This window comes from Mercurialis annua, linkage group LG1-X (genome assembly GCF_937616625.2).
Source record: "Mercurialis annua linkage group LG1-X, ddMerAnnu1.2, whole genome shotgun sequence".
Taxonomy (NCBI): domain Eukaryota; kingdom Viridiplantae; phylum Streptophyta; class Magnoliopsida; order Malpighiales; family Euphorbiaceae; genus Mercurialis; species Mercurialis annua.
In genome coordinates this window covers 6,252,507-6,270,189 of record NC_065570.1, presented here as the reverse complement: position 1 = coordinate 6,270,189, position 17,683 = coordinate 6,252,507, and the positions used below count along the sequence as shown (strand labels likewise).

The 17,683-nt window shown below is 31.2% G+C and overlaps 2 protein-coding genes across 3 annotated transcripts; both read left to right on the top strand.

The window, feature by feature from the left end:
* The first annotated feature begins 388 nt into the window (after window positions 1-388).
* LOC126664636 (RING-H2 finger protein ATL74) lies at window positions 389-1,387 on the top strand. Its single transcript, XM_050357134.2, has one exon. It carries the CDS (start codon window positions 724-726, stop codon window positions 1,282-1,284), a length of 561 nt encoding a protein of 186 aa, XP_050213091.1. The 5' UTR covers window positions 389-723; the 3' UTR covers window positions 1,285-1,387.
* Window positions 1,388-14,865: 13,478 nt separating this feature from the next.
* Window positions 14,866-17,241, top strand: LOC126664784 (uncharacterized). 2 transcript variants are annotated; one of them, XM_050357335.2, is made up of 4 exons: window positions 14,866-15,279; window positions 15,428-15,756; window positions 15,839-15,960; window positions 16,081-17,241. In XM_050357335.2, the coding sequence occupies exons 1-3, from the start codon at window positions 14,941-14,943 to the stop codon at window positions 15,840-15,842; spliced, it is 672 nt and encodes a 223-aa protein (XP_050213292.1). In that variant the 5' UTR covers window positions 14,866-14,940; the 3' UTR covers window positions 15,843-15,960; window positions 16,081-17,241. The 2 variants fall into 2 exon arrangements, with proteins under 2 accessions (XP_050213292.1, XP_050213291.1); XM_050357334.2 differs by having other exon boundaries at window positions 15,428-15,960.
* Window positions 17,242-17,683: the final 442 nt, after the last annotated feature.

The window sequence follows — 17,683 nt, the reverse complement described above, 5'->3', positions numbered from 1 at the left end:
AAAAGAACTAATGATATTATGATAAAAAAAAAGTGAAATGTATTCTAAAATTGAATGATAGTTTTATTTTGTACTTCCTCCGTCTCAAATTGATAGACACTATTTTAAAAAATTTGTCCCAAATTATAGGTACTAGATATTTATCTTATTAAATCATCGTAAAACATACTTTCATTAATTATAGGAAATATCTTGAAAAGACAATAAAAGTTATTAAAAGACAAAAATGGTCACTGTATTAAATGAAGGCAAGTATGGTATTTTTTTTATATATTAATTTATTTTATCTAAAAAAATCAAAAAAATTAGTATTTATTTTTCTCCTAAACTGCCAATTAATTTGGGACGAAGGGAGTTTTAAAACTGGTTAATTCCGAAAGGAAGTGAGGTTTGGATACTAGTAGTACCTATATAAATAAGCATAATGACATCGTAGTATATATCATCTTCTATTACTTAATATATAAGTTCATAAATATATGATCAGAGAGGACATTTTTGATCAACAAGCTGCATGCGAATCCTTCAGAGAAACGGTCCCTAATTCCCACACCACAGTTCCTTTTTTTGTTCTTCATCTTCCTTATCTTTGAGACATCAAAAGATTCTCTTTTCGTGTCTTTTTCTAGTTGGAATCTTTACAACATCAACATATTCTTCACTTTCAAATCCAAACCTTAGAAAATTCAAAAACCCTTCTAAAAAAACTCTGTTTTTAATATCATGCACCGTCGTCTTCTTGTAACTGAGCTAACCGTTAATTCAGCAACGCAGTCAAATGGAACCAGAAATTTTCGAGATTCTAACAGCAGTGATGCTAGTAATAATTTTGACGCCAACATGGTTATAATATTGGCTGCTTTACTGTGTGCTTTAATTGGTGCTTTAGGGTTGAATTCAATCGTACGTTGTGCTTTTCGTTGTAGCACTCGGTTTTCTTTAGAATCAGCTCAAGAAAATGCGGCTAAAGGGCTCAAGAAACGTGATTTGAGACGGATTCCTGTCGCGGTTTACGGTGCCGGAGCTGATATTCCGGCGACGGAATGTCCAATTTGTTTAGGAGAGTTTATCGACGGAGAGAAAGTTCGTGTTCTTCCTAAATGTAATCATGGTTTTCATGTGAGGTGTATTGACACGTGGCTTTTGTCACACTCTTCTTGCCCTAATTGCCGCATTTCTTTGCTTGAAAATATGGCGGCGGCGGCTGCTGAGGAGAGAGCTGGACCACGGTTGCCGGAGAATAATCCTGGCCGGCAAGGTAATGTCGTTGAAGGAGATAGTTAAAGAGATAATATGTATTAGTGCATCTTTTATTTATTTACGCGAGCTGTGTAGAAGTTAAAATTTTATCCCTTTGCTTCAGTAGATTTATTTTACTTGTGTTTAATTTGACTGTATGGTGATTAAAAAAAATCACAGGCCAAAAATGCAAAAGGCTGGAGATTTGAATAAATTAAATTTTGGGGGTTAAATAATTTAGGTATTTTTATATTAAATTAACAAAAACTTTCAATTTTAAATTTTAGATATAAATAGTACTTTACCATATCATTTTAAAAATGTCATTTCATTTTACATAAAAATTAAAAGAGCATTTATTGCTTCTTTTTTTTTATCTAACAACAATTAAATAATTCATATAAATTCTTTCAAGATAATTTAAATAAGGATAAAAAAAATTAATGTAAACAAATTTCTAAAAATGGAAATAAAATTTTAGAAATGGATATTTCAAAATAGAATATGCCATTTCTAAAATGGGACGAAAGGAGTACTTTTTTACTACTTTAATGTATTTTTGGAATAATATAATTTGTTACTTCCTCTGTCTTATAAAAATACAATAAATTTGATTTTCACTAGAATTAAGAAAAAAAATTAAATTTGTTATTTTTAATTGACTTCTGATTATATAAATTATTTAAATATTTAAATATTTTAAATATTTTAAGTATATATTTTAAATAACTAAAAAATTAAAAAACTAAATTTATTTTTATTTTTTGCTTTCGATTAAGTGATAAATAATGATGATTAGTAGGATATGATATAAGTGATTATAATTACTCCTTCCGTGTTTATTTAGTTGTCCATATAGCAAAATATATTTGTCTCTAATTATTTGTCTATTTAGGATTTTAATGTGATTTTAGCTATTATCTTTTAAATTTATCCATCCCTAGTAAATAACTCTATGTTTAAGTTTAAAAGGTATTTAATTGGGACATAACTAGAGATTTCGCGATGTCCTCTTCCCCACCAAAAAACCCTAACCCTAACCTAGCCCAAACGACCATCACCACCAACCTCAATCCCAGTTCACAACTTCGTTCCCAGGAGAATCATGTTGTTTACTTCGAAAACTTCCCACGGTCTTGGAACTATCTTAACCTACAGAACGCTTTTGAAAGGTATAACATCTACGGCAGAATTTCTATTGCGAGAAGGTTGAATTCTGCAAATCGGTGCTTCGGGTTCCTCAGAATTGATTCGAATATCAATATTGATTGGATTTTATCGAGGATTAACATTATTTCGATTGGAAAGTACAGACTGCGTGCATTCAGAGCAAAATTTCCGGAGCCACCAAAACCTACAACAACTTCAGTCAAGCCAACAATTCAATCGAAACCTATTCTGAATGAATACAAACCTACTACTAATCCAGCGATACGTGATAATAGGAGCTATATTGACGTGCTGCGCAAAAACAAGGAGCCTTCGATCCTGATACCATCGAAACCTAAAGCCTCATATTTCTACTCAGAAAAATCCATCGTCTCTGACTGGCTTTCTTGTTCAGTTGTTGTAACACTGGATTCACCCGCGTCGCTCATCTCTGTCAATGATCATCTAGAAGGTTTAAAGGTTGATTATGAGAAAATTTCGATCCTTGGCGGTTCAGATATCTTGATTACGTTTTCATCAGCTGAGAAAGCTGCTCTCTTCATGAAAAATAGACCAGGCGATTATGATGGATACTTTCAAGCATTCTGCAAACCTGCAGATTATCAAAAATCTTCAAACCGTTTGGCATGGATTAATATTTCTGGTGTACCCCTTTCTTTGTGGTCAGATAATTTTTTCCTGTTTGTGGGAAATTTAATTGGTGAATCGGTTACAGTTCATGAGGAAATTGCTTTGAAAGATCGTCTAGATGTTGGTGCGGTTTTAGTGTCATTGAAAGGTCCCCGTGTCAATAAAAACCTGGAAATTAACTACAACAACAGTCTTTGTATGATTCATGCTGCTGAAACCGATAGAGCAATATCATTCTCTACAGACTTGGAGGATGAGCTCAGTGATTCGGATGATATGCATAATGAGGAACAAAACTCTGATTTCTCAAACAGCAAGAACACCCCTCTAAAGACTGCTACTGCTCCTCTGATACTCCTCTCTCCATCTCTATCTTCTTCTTCTACCTCCACCTCTTCTCTAAACAGCAAGAAAATTCCTTCACCCAGAAGGAATACCCATATAGACAGCAACAAGATCCCTTCAACTGGAAGGGATACCATTCTAAACAGCAACAAGATCCTTTCATCAGGAAAGGATACCCCAATTGACAGCAAAGAAATCCCTTTAAGGGATACCCATCTTACAGACCTTCAACATAAGCTCAGCCTGAACTCCTTATCGCAGCAAAGCCCTATTAATTCAGCTGAAAACAATATGTTTGACTCATCAGCTACTGTGGTTCAGGAAACCATTCTAAACGAGGATTTTTTAGAGCATGAGCTTAGCGAATTACAGCTACAAAATGTAACCACAAGGAAGAAAAACATTAAACCTCATTACAAGGAAGCTGAAATTACTCCAAAATCTGCTACCCAATCACCAACCCCAGCTTTTGTTCCAAAGATGATAGCACAGCAGATTACAACCAGGCATTTTAAGGAAATTTCAAACACTGGCAGCCTCCACACTCCAACGACTTCTTTAGAAGGACTAGAACCTGAAATTTCAGATTCTAATATTATCAACATGAACCGAATCCACAACGAAAATCACATTCAGAAACAGAATTTCCCACTTTTAGAAGCAGCTCGAACTTGGGATGTGGGCAACCAACTTGGGCTTTTCGCTCAGAGCAACAAAGGCATTATCATTGATCAACTTGAGAAAAACATTGCCAACGATAGAGATAATAACAGAGCTTGATACTATTTCTCTCTAGGACATTCATTTTTTACTATGTCGATGCCTTTAAACATACTCTCTTGGAACTGCAGGGGAGGTATCTCTTATCCTCGAAAGCAATGTTACATCCGTAAGTTGGTAGCCATTAACAAGGTTACAATTTTGGGTTTATTGGAATCCAAAAAAGAGCAGATTGACAGCTTCTTAATTCGAAAGCTCTGGCCCAACATGGATTTCGAATACTCTTACATTCCTTCTGTTGGTGCTTCAGGAGGAATCATTTTAATCTGGAATAAGATTTTGATTGTTAATGTCTCCATTCAACAAGGAACTCGGTGGATTTGTCTCGACTTTATTTGGGAGGGTTTACCAACGAGACACATTATTTTGTATGCGAGTAACACAGCAGCAGACCGTATCAGGTTATGGGAAAATCTTCGTCAGTTAACTCTTTTCTCTGGGATTGTCATTATCAGCGGTGATTTCAATGATATTACGAAACCAAGCGAACGCCTAAACTGTTCTAACTATACCCCTTCCATGATAGCCCTCAACGATTTCATTAACAATTCAGAATTAATTGATATTCCTCTACAAGGACGGGCTTTCACTTGGTATAACTCCTTCTCAAGGTCTCGCATTGATAGAGCTCTAATTTCTAGCAACTCCTCAGTCATCTGGCCTTTTTTAGCGCTGAAATGCTTACCAAGGAACCACTCGGATCACACTCATATCCTCTTTCAATCTTCCTCAGACATTGATTGGGGACCTAAACCTTTTAGATCCATCGACGCTTGGTGGGACCACGCAGAATTTGAAAGCTTCATTTCTTCTTCTTGGAACACTACTACTCAAACTACTCAACCTCTCTCCTTCTGCAGTAAACTCCGTGAACTTCGTCAAGCCATCAAAACCTGGAATAAGGAAGTTTATGGAAATCAGAATTTAAAGATCGATATTCTTTCCAACAAGATAAACCTTCTTGACTCTAAGGCTGACATACAGCAGCTTTCGGACGAGGATAATAACGAACTCCATAGCTTACGGTCTGAACTTTGGAATGCAGAAAAAATGGTAGAATCCCTTTGGCTTCAAAAATCCCGCCTCAAATGGTATCAGCTTGGTGATAGGAATACGAAATTTTTCCACAGCTCAGCATCAATTCACTACCGTAATAATTTCATCTCTGAAATTCTTGTTGATCAGAATACCATTTCATCTCCAGACATGATCAGGAAGCACATCTATGATTTTTTCAGTAATCTCTTTGCAAAAAAACAAACTCAGCATTATGACTTATCTCTTCTGCAGTTCAAAACAATTTCGGAATCGCAGGCTCAGCTGCTTATTGCTGATTTCAATGAGGAGGAAATATATTCAGCAATATCTTCATGTGGTCCTCATAAAGCTCCCGGACCGGACGGGTTCAATTTCTACTTCTACCGACGAGCTTGGGGTTACTTAAAGAACGATTTTTTGGAGTTTTTTAAATCCTTTTACAGATTGGGCAAATTGCCAAAAGATTTAAATACTTCATTTATGGTCTTAATCCCAAAAATTGCAGGTTCTTCAGATTTGAACAATTACAGACCAATAAGTTTGATTAACGGTGTTTACAAACTCCTATCCAAAGTTCTCTCATCTAGACTTGCTCCATTACTGCCATCTATTGTCTCTGATAATCAAAATGCTTTCATCAAGGGCAGAAGCATTCTTGACTGCTCAATGCTCGCTAATGAATTTCTGCACTTAGCGACTCAACGTAGAGACAAACTTCTCCTCCTGAAGCTCGACTTCCACAAAGCATTTGATAGTATAGATTGGCAATACATTATTTCGGTAATGAGAATGATGAAGTTCCCTAGTCAGTGGTTAGATTGGATGTATAATTGTTTATCATCAGCTTCTTGCTCAATCCTTGTGAACGGGAGTCCAACCAAGCCTTTTGATTTGAATCGCGGAGTTCGGCAAGGTGACCCAATCTCTCCGTTCTTGTTCTTATTAGCTATGGAAGGGCTGAACTGCATTATTAATAGAGGGAAAGTGCTGGGGTTAATAGATGGATTTTGTTTTTGCGAGAACAAGGATTCGATCTCCCAACTTCAGTTTGCCGACGACACTCTGTTATTTATCCCGTTTGATTTCGAAAAGCTGAAAAATTTAACAAGGATTTTGAGATGTTTCGAGCTAATTTCCGGTCTAAAAATCAACTTCCATAAGAGTTCGATTATGGGTGTTAATGTAAGCAGTCCTGACCTTATTTCAGCTTCGGAAATTATCGGTTGTAAGGTGGGTTCTTTCCCAACGAGATATCTTGGTTTACCTCTGGCAAATAGGAGCATCACGAGCGGTATTTGGGACATTATAATTCAGAAATTCAAAGCTCGCTTAGCTATGTGGAAGGGTGCTTGTCTTTCTCCGTCTGGTAGGCTGATCTTAATCAAATCAGTCCTTTGTAGTATACCAATCTACTTAATGTCCATATGTCACATGCCTTTGAAAACCCAAACTGTCCTAAACTCTTATATGCGAACTTTTCTTTGGAAAGGAGTTACTTCAAACCGTGTTCTTTGTAAAATTGCTTGGGATTCTGTTTGCAAAGATTACAAATTTGGAGGACTGGGTATTTGTGATTTACGCACTAGGAATCAAAGCCTCCTCTTCAAATGGATATGGAAATTGCGCTCTACCAATCAAAACTCCATTTGGTATGTTACTGTAGCTGCCACCTCGGGAGTGAACTCATGGGATTCAATTATTAATGCCGATATTCGAAAGCTTTCCTTCATTTGGCGTGGTATTCGAAAATGCTGCTGTCTTGATAAATCAGCTTGGGATACTTTCACATGCAATACGGGGTTTAAAATGGTAGATGGCGGATTAGTTTCTCTTTGGAATGATTGCTGGAAATCCGACACTCCAGCTGCTATAACCTTCAGCAGATTATACAACCTATCTCGGCAGAAGGAAGATTCAATTCTAACGGTTCGCAGTAAGGGTTGGGCTTGGAGAAGACGATTGAGGATGACGGAAAAGGCAGAATTGCAGCAGCTGCAGACTTGGATCGACGGAATCTCTTACAGCAGCACTGTTATTGGCACTGACGAGGTTTTCTGGAAATCTGGGAACAGAAACTACACTCCGAGCTCATTCGTTAGGCTTCGTCAAGTTCAAACAACTGTTACGAAACAGTTTTCTCTGATATGGAAGTCACATTCGCCGCCTCGTCTGAAGTTTTTCCTTTGGACCGCCCTTCACGGTAGAGTAACGTCTTTATCCTTTCTCGCTTCTCGGAACATTATTTCTTGCGATAGTAATAGTTGTGGAATTTGTGGAGCACCGGAAGACCAAGATCACATTCTTTTGCACTGCACCTTTGCGTATTCGGTTTGGAGCTTAGTTTTCTCGAAATTTGGTTTGTTTTGGATTATGCCAAATACTTTCGAAAATTTTATGGTGCAATGGAGACACTTGATTCAAGGGGGTAGGTACTTCAATCTTTGGTGCTTGATTTGGGAATCGGTTATTTGGGAACTTTGGAAAGCTCGCAACAAAAGAATTTTTCAGTCTAAGAACACGGATGCTTTCTCAATCGTTCAATGGAGCTTTACTAGGGCGGTCTTCTTTTTCAAATGTAATGATGCTAGATTCCCTTATTCTAGCATGGATTTATTCAGAAATCCAGATTGTATTGTTCTGAACAATTGTTTGTTTCCTCCTAATTCAGAGACGTAGCCTTTAATGTGCATTTAGCCATTATTAGTGCGTAATCTCTTGTTTTAGGTGTTTGCCACATCTTGTGGCTTTTCTAATACATCTTCATTCATCAAAAAAAAGTTTAAAAGGTATTTAACAGGACTATATTAATATCCTTTTTATAAGTTAAAACAAAAATAGCACTATTTTGATATTTGCAATATTGGCTAAATAGACAACTAAAAAAACTGAGGGTGTATTTATTTTGATGATAAGTGATTGTATGTGATTAATGAATGATAAAGTTGATATTTTAATTTAATTAATCAAATTAAAATGAAAATTTAGTCTATATTTTGAATCGTCTAAATAAAAATTTGGTCTATTTTTATGAAATTGAAAAAATATTTAATTAGCAATTGGATCTTGCAAAGACCGATGCATAAACTCTTTCTTATAACCTTTTGCAACGGATTGAAATTTCCGACCCCTAATAATGTTGAAGCCTACTGCAACTGCCTGCGATCAAATTTGTTCAATAGCTAATAATTGCTAAATTGAGATTTTTAGGAATTGATTTTTCTGTAGCTAATTATAAGTCTTTTTTGTGAATTTATACATGTAGATATATAGAATTATAACGTCTAGTTTAAACTGATCATAGATGAAAATTTTAAAAATTTGATGGTAAATCAATTTAAAAATATGGAAAACGGACTATAATTATACGTAGATATAATTTTTTTCAAATGTATATAATAATAAAAATATTTAATTAATAATACTTAAAATTTCATAAAATTTAATACATAATCTTAAAAAAATACAATTTTCTTCAATTATAGATAAAAAAAATAAGTTAAAGCGACTAAAAAAATTTAAGTTTTATCAGTTAAATTTTTCAATTTTATTTATTTAGTGTCTAAATATATAATTGTGATGATTTATAAAATTGAGAAAGCAGATTATTAAAAATTATATTACAATATTTTTGCCAAGTTGGTAATAATAATAAATGTATGATATTATTTTTAGTTATAAATATCTCAAGAAACAGTGCATGTAGCTTCTAGTGTCAAATCAAAGAGTATTTTTGCATGTGAATTAGCAGACGAGCTTGTGATTGTTTTGTGCAGATATAGGGTGAAATTCACAATAGTCCAAAGTATGCATGAGCACTTAAATGGTTGGTGCAGGGTTTGATTGGCTTCATTCATTCTAAGTTTGGTCAAAAATAAGATATTATGGATATTTTCTTGGCTAATAAATCACTAATAAATAGAGTACTTCAGTTCAGTACTGCACCATATTTAGTTATACTCTTTAGGTCATCGGATTTGTATGGCTTATATGATTTGTTTTTAATTTGATGATATTTTTTCATATTATAAATTAGGCTTAATTCCTTAAAAAACCCCCACCTTGCATTTTTTTTTCGTTTATACCCTGACCTTGTAAAAACACCATTTGTACCCAATTTTGAGTTTTTATGTTTCATCTCTACCCAAAAGCATTAAATTGTACTCTTTTCATTTGAAAAAGAGTTTAAAACAATCCTTCATTTTTAACTTATATACTAATTAGATATTAAAGTTATTAATAGTACAAAAATACCATCTTCTTCAAAAAATTAAAAATAATAATAATTTTTTTTAAAAATAATTCCGAATTTTTTGTTTATTTTTTTAATTTTTTTTAATTTTTTAAAAAAATATTTCTAACAAAAAAATTAAAAATAATAATAATTTTTTTAATTTTTTTATTATTTTATATAATTAAAAAAATTAATTAATTATTTGGATATATTTGATCATTTTTTAAGTTTAAGGATTTATTTGTATTTTTAAAAATAGAAAAAAAGTATGTTTTAACTCTTTTCTAAATGAAAAGAGTACAATTTAATGCTTTTGGGTAGGGATGAAACATAAAAACCCAAAATTGGGTACAAATGGTGTTTTTACAAGGTCAGGGTATAAACGAAAAAAAAGTGCAAGGTGGGGGTTTTTTAAGAAATTAAGCCTATAAATTATTGTCATAAATCCAATAGCCATAGTCATTTAGATATATAAATTCTTTATATTACTAGTTTCGCATTACGTGCTATGCACGTGACTCGTAATGTAATTCGTCAATGTACATATTAATACATAAATTTTAAAGATCATGGTTTTATTTGACAACTTTTAAAGATCGTGATTAAAATGAAATTTCATGTAAAAATCGTGATTTTTTAGAAAATTAACTCTTAAATTTATTATAATTATGTTAAATTTTTTATTTATAATCATTATTAAATTAGTTAGAATTTTTATAAAAATAAATATAATATATTCAGTTATTAAATTTTTAAATTAATCAACTTTAATAACCAACATAAATCACACACTCAAATCCCAACTCACCTTCTAAATGCTCCAAAGAAATTCCTCCACACCATCGCAATTGATTACTCAAGCTTACATAAATTACAAGATAATTTACACTTAACAATTTAAAACCATAATCTAAAACCATAAAACAATTTATATATTAAGTAAATTGTCGATTAAAAACCATAATCTAAAACCATAAAACAATTTATATATTAAATAAATTGTCGATTAAAAACCATAATCTAAAACCATAAAACAATTTATATATTAAGTAAGTTGTTAATTAAAATCATAATAATTTTAATACTTAATGCCTTAAAAAATCCAGATCTTTTTTGAACTTTTGTCAAATAAATAAAGGTCAAACTTATACTTCAGGGTATAATTAGAATGAAAAAAAATGCAAAATAGAGTAAAATTAACTAACTTTCAACATTAGGATAGAATTGAGAAGGGGATAAAAGATCGGGTTTTTTTTTAAGACATTAGGCTTAATTTTAAAACCATAAAACGACTTTTTTATGGAGTAATTCATTCACATAAAAATAAGAGGGAAAATTCTAAAGTTATATTTAAATTAGCAAAACTAAAAAAATGATTAAAGATAGAATAGTGTAGAAATCCTAATTATAAAGAACACTAAAATTATAATGAGAATATATCAATGTGGATTGCAAATATTTATATAGAAACTTTGAGTGTTGGCGTTGGCAGCAGTGAGCGGTGGGATACGCATCGTCATCGACCGGCGGCATTTTTTTCCATACTGAATTTATTCTTCTTTTAGTTTTATAACTATAATTAAATAATTAACTTAATTTTATTAATAATATCTTTAAGAATAATAGGATAGAAATTTAAATAATTATATATTGACCAATTGCAATATTTTGATTTTATAATTCAATCAAACTAAAATATAGATATTCCTACTAATTTGGAGACAATTTAGCTATTTTTTTCATACTAAATTAGCAATGTTCCGCCAAAAATTATATTGGAGATAATTTAGCTATTTATTCTAATTAGAACTTTAATTATAATATATATTTAGTGATTAAATAAATAACTAATTAGTTAATGACATACTCCAGTCTTGAATTCGCCAGGAGGTTTACACCATCAAATTTATTTATTTAGATAAAAAAAATTATCATTTGTTATAACGAATATATAAGAAAATAATGTTATGTAATGGGCGTGCAATAAATAACACAAGAAATATATGTATAGAGAGACCCGTAAGGCAAACAATGAGTTTCCAATGAATTTGCATAACATTTGACATTATCATTGTCAAAGCAAGAAATGGTAAAATCAAGCGTGGCAAATCCGTGGAAGCAACCATGTTGATTGTTTTATTTAATAGCTTCAAATTTCCCATATTGCAACATTAAGAAGAAGTTAAGGAATTGGTGGCGTATTAGGACTGAAAATTATAATACGTTACCTATTTCATAATGTTTAATTTCACACAATTATAATTGTATTAGGATTGTAAAAATAGACTTACGCATGCTATTATTGGCTGTTAATTAATTATAAAAAGTTAAAATTGCTAATTACTATAAAACCTCTAATTAAATGATGACTTGATAATAAATTAGGAAGGACTATTAGGTAATAGTGCCTGTCCCCCCCTCCATCCGTGCTTTTATATATAGTACTAGCGTTTCGCCACGTGCTACGCACGTGAGCGACATTTATATGACCCGTTATATATATTATATATTAATTCGATTATTAAAAAACATTATAAATTATTTATATGACCCATTAAATTAATTTTATAATAAAATTAAAATTTAAGATAAATTGGGCAAACTCATATATAATTGCATTCTCCTATTAAAAAATAAAGAGTAATATTATACATTTTTATATGACCCGTTATATATAATAATAATAATAATAAATTATTTAATTTTTATTTATTTATTTAAACTTTTTAATATTATTTTTTAATTTGACTATATATATAAAAGTTGAGCGATATTTATATGACAGATTGTCTATAAATATCAATAAAGAGTAATATTTGACACTTATTTATTTGACTCATTACATATATTAAAATATAGTTTCATTTTATTAACTGAAGTTGTACCACACAAATTATTTTTTATCAATGCTTCATCTTCATTTATTTATGTTATTCTAATAATTTTATTTATATTAGATTTTTTTTTTGAAAGTCAATGATGTAATATTATCCCTTCTGCACAAATATAGTTGATTATGATCCCCTATTTGTTTTTAAAAATAATAAGATTTTAGTTATAATTATTATATTCTGTTGTTTTTTCACCCGGTTATTTTATGTTTTATATTATTAGTGATACAATTACCTTATTAGCTGGCCATTAGGACAATTCATAGCTTAGCAAATTGTATAATGCATATGTGGAAGTAATTAATCTAATTATGCTAAAGGAACTATAATTTTTATTATAATAAAAATAGAGTCCTATTTATTTATATTTTTTTTTATTAAAGTGAACATCATACTAAGGGAACTATAATTCTTATTATAATAAAAACAGAGTCCTATTTACTTATAATTTTTTATTAAAGTGTTTTTTTATTAGATTAGATTTATATTTTTTTTTTGAGGAAGATTAGATTTATATTTAATTATATATATTTTTTTATTATTAGAAATTAATGTTGTAATTAATTTTAATTATTAATAATTACCTTTTAAGCATACCATATGAAATTTAAGAGGAATTTGCCGGAATCATAATCTAAATAACATGTGCGTGGGGAAAGAAGCAATCCAAACCAATTAGGATTTCATTAGGATAAGAAAACAGTAATTCTAATTTAACTATTATTCCATTATGCGGCAACTTTTTTTATTGGATTTTTTTATTAAAATTAAACTCTAGTTATTTTATTAGTTTCTTATTAATAATTATACCCTTAATGAACTCTATTATCGTAATTTTGCCTGTCCCCCCCCCCCCCCCCTTCCCACATATAAGATAGTTATAGATAGATAGATAAATTTTTAAATTTATTTACTGTTACTATAAATTGACCTAATTAATTCAAACATATAAATTTAACAATCAAAACGATATCGCTCTACGAGTTTAATATCAAATTAATGCTATCGAGGAATATGATCTTATAAATTAGCTAGAATGAAGTTAGAATATTGGAAATGAATTCATCGAACTAATTATTGGGCAAATATTTATTATTTTAGTATGAGATAGGACCATCATCAGCCGTCCATCTCAGGCATTGATAAGCAATTTATTTTTGTTATGAACATATCACAAGTAACATGACCATGACTAATCGAAACTTAGAAGTTTTTGTGAAGAAGGAAACCATATGCACGCCTGCAAGTAGTATCAAGAGTAGCCCACCATATTAATGCACTCACTCACCTATTTATTACTATTAGTTTTGCACACTCATTGATTAATTAACCTTTAATTTCTAATCAAACTCATTGATTTGATGTAGGCTAGCCGACATTGAAGGTCACTATATGATCTACTTTTATCGTTGATAAATATTTAAATATTGAACCTCTCCGTGTCCACTTGATACTTGAAACATTTTAAAAGAATTTATATATAAAGGGGTTAAATGTTTACATATTTATCAAATTTAGGGGTTAAATCAATTTATTTAACAAGTTCAGAAGTTTGATAAACGAGATGTTTAATTTAGGAGTTGGATGGGTAAAAAGATGCAAATTCATGGATCAAATTATATATTCAGCCTTGTAAAATGGGTTAATGTTACATTAGATATATACAATATTAATCATTAATCATTAAATTATTTTTTTATAATTTATTTGTGTATGTTCAAAATCAAACGTTAAATGTAATAAAAGAAGGTGGTGAATTGCCTTTTTAAATTTTTAGAAGTGTAAAAAATATCTTTAGGCCCATTAAAATTAGGATTTTAAGTAAATGGGCCAACCACATTCATAAATTGGTCCATAAAAACATTAGAATCAGTTCAATTTTTTAAATTTTAATTACCAATTCTTCGAATTTCTATGAATTATCTGATAAATATATTCCAGCCCTTCAAGTTTGTTGTTGTACGTCCACCTAATTCTTTTAAATTCTGTCAAACGGGTTACTCGTCGTCCGAATGGATGTCTGATCTGAAAATTTTGATTAGACGTTCCTTTATCGCTTTTCTATTTGTTCGGAAAAAAAAGCGTTCAGAATAAATACGGTTTGAATTTGCATTCTCATTTATATTAGGTTATGAATTCAACATGCGCCTGGGGATATTATTTTTGTTTTTTAATAGTAGTAACTTATTTAGTTTTCCTTTTTTACTATACTTATAATTTATTTATTTTCATTTTATTTTGATTTCTTATTTATTTCATTCATTCTTTCTTTCTTCATTTTTCATTTATTTATATTAATGTTTTTCTTTTAAAATTTAAACTAACACTATTGTTTTAATTAATTTTTTTTAGATTAAAATTTATTTTTCTTTTCATTTTTATTTATTTAATTTTAATTTCCCTTTTATTGTTATTGTTGATTATTTTTATTAATTGAGATTTCATCATTATGAAAAAGAAAAAGAAGACAACAACATTATATTATTGTCATTAAACTATGTAAAAACAGAGTATTAAAGTTCTGCTTTTTAAAAAAAGAAATTCATAAATTTAAGCCACCCGCTTCTTTCCAACGGCTAGTAGGTTAGTGGGATTTCATGCTTCTGCTAATTTACAATGCCGTCGGCGAAGCAACAGTCATGGAAAATCAACGTCAATGCCAAATTCAAAAATTCCCATTTCAAATTCAAAGCTAAAGACACAAATCCCACTTGTAAATCCCTCAAATTCTCACTCTTTCTCAAGCTCCACCGTTTTCTTTTCCGATTGAAATCAGATTCCGGCCTTTCAATTCCTAGCAGCCAACAAAATGTCTCTCTCAAATCTAAATTCCTCAAATTTTTCCGTAAATTTAAGATTATACCATCAAGAAAACAGCCAATTTCAGCAAAGAAAAAACTTTTTCTCAAAAACCCAGAAAATAAAACTCCTTCAAATTCACTAAAAATGTCTGAGGTATTTTTTTAATTAATTTATATAATACTTTTTTTTGTTTGTGGGAGGAATTGAACTCACGACCTAGCAGATTGATGTGCAGTGCTTTGTAGCTCATTGGTAATTTATATATATTTCAATTAATCTTTTTGATTTTGTTATATTGCAGGGACCAATTTGCATTGAATCTTTGTTCACCGGAACCTTAACGTTATTTTCAAAAGCAATACGTGAGAATGACAAAAAGGGGATGATAATTCATGGTCTATCAATCTTGTCACTAACGGCTTTATTTTTCAAGAATTACGTGACGATGAAGGCCAAAACTTTGATGGTGTTCTTGACAACTGCACTAGTGATTGTTTTTGCAGTTATGTTCAATTTACACAAATGTAATTATACATTTACGGGACTTATGAAGATGACTATGTCTCCCATTTTATTTGGAAGGCATGGAATTATTTTGCCTCTTCTGGGTCACTGTACGTGTTTTTTCAGGTACTGTTTTTACAAAAATAATCTTGGTTGATTGATCTTGAGATGTTTGGTGGCATTAATTTAGATTATTAAGTTTTTTCAGGTGATTTTGTCAAGGTTTTGTCATTCCGTTGGTGTTAAGTTCTTGACCAATTAATCTGGTTTGTCGAAATCTAAATCTTTCAGAGAATGGTAGAGATTTGTTGTAGAGGAGTTGAGATATAGGTATGAATTGGAAATTCATTGTGTTTACTTCATCATAGAAAGTTAGAAACAAAACTAAATGATGAAATTTGATCAAGAAGCGGTCTAATTGGTATTCTTATTTTAAAAAAAATTATGCAGGTCTCGAATTTGAGTCTAAACGGACTGCACTCTATTTATTTAGGTGCAAGTTTATTAGTCTATACTCTATAGTGAATGTAAGAGCATAGTGGCGTAGCGGGAAAGACAAGAAGGGGCGTTATCAGAAAGTATCGTTGGAGGAGAGGCAGCAGCGGGGCCTGCCCCGGGTGGCCGCTTCAGCTGCCCTACCCTTTCGGCTACCTGTGTAAGAGAATGATCGATTTTTATTATACAGCTCACACGGTCCTATTTGATCTAACTTAACATAGTGTTTTGATTTTTATGATGTTAAATTATTGAGAGTTTATGTCTAAATGGCAAGAACAATTGTGTTTGTTGTCTACAGACTATGAATATCTTTTTCATTAAATATTATCAAATACTATAAGTTAAGAACAGACACTATTCATCAGAAACGTTTCAGCCTTTGTAAACAGAAGACATCATTTCAGAATTATAGTGTTATGGGATTGGAGCTATGTCAGAACCAGTGGCCTAGCTGTTAGTGATATGAACTGTAGAAGCTTATTTAGATCAACAGATGAAGTACCCTATTCCTCTGCAATAATACATTGATCATTGAAGTTTAGATCTTAAAAAAGTTGATTGAACTGTGCAGAAACTTACTTAAACAGTATCCTACTCTAAGGAAACAGTCCCATTTTTAAGGGGCCATCCCCTCCTGTGAAGGTCTATAACAAGTTAAAAGAGTTCAGTGTGTCATTTACTTCTTCTGCAGAAGTAGTAGGTTGCTACATTGCTCGAAAAAAAAAAGATCAGTCCGGACTCAACTTCTAATTTACCTCTGATTTTCGGGCAGCTTGGGCTTAACCTTCTAGTTCTGAAGGCGGAAGGCTGGAGCCTATCCTAGCCTAAGGGTAGTTCCGTCCCTAGTTCCTATATTTCGTTGTTTCATTTTCATTTCTAGTAATGCTTTTAAATTCGGAGATTTTACATTTACAACCTTTTCTATAATGTGGTTTTATTCGATTTTTCGTTTCCGTAATTTCGTTTTAGCATTTCTAGTTCCGTGCTACAACTCATTTCATGTCAGCAATCTTACTGTATGCACATGAGCGAGTCTGTGACATTGTAGTAAGTGTTTGTCTTGATAGAGTACCTTGTACTAGTCCAGCTAGAAAAAATAAACTGTATGGGAAGAAGAACAAATAGCACCATCAAATTAAACAAAAATGCAGTCTATTACTGTAGATACTGTATTCCTTCTATAGATGTTGATCCAACTTAAGCCATTAATGGTTGGTATTTTATAGCCAGACAAATTATTGCACACAACCGTTGCGCCATATCATTCGTACAACAAACCATTGATACGTTAGCAATGTAGAAAAATTAATATTAAAAAAATTAAATGATAATTAAAAGATTTCCTATCGAAAATGCTCATTGTCTTGTTATAAATATGACATAAAAAAAATACGCTATAGCCAACATGATTATGCATCGATATGTTAGATACGTGTCGGTGGTAAAATTATCAAAATTGTTTGGCTTTTTAAAGAAAAAAGACCAAACCGAATTAAAGACTGAAGTTCAGTTTAGTGCGGTTTGATTTGGTTTTCGTTTCAACTAAAATTTAAGA

Excerpts from the sequence above, each read along its gene's own strand:
- LOC126664636 (XM_050357134.2), top strand. The coding sequence starts at position 724 with ATGCACCGTCGTCTTCTTGTAACTGAGCTAACCGTTAATTCAGCAACG.
- LOC126664784 (XM_050357334.2), top strand. The coding sequence starts at position 14,941 with ATGCCGTCGGCGAAGCAACAGTCATGGAAAATCAACGTCAATGCCAAA. Across the intron at positions 15,280-15,427 it reads ATTCACTAAAAATGTCTGAG|GGACCAATTTGCATTGAATC; the intron begins GTATTTTTTTAA and ends GTTATATTGCAG.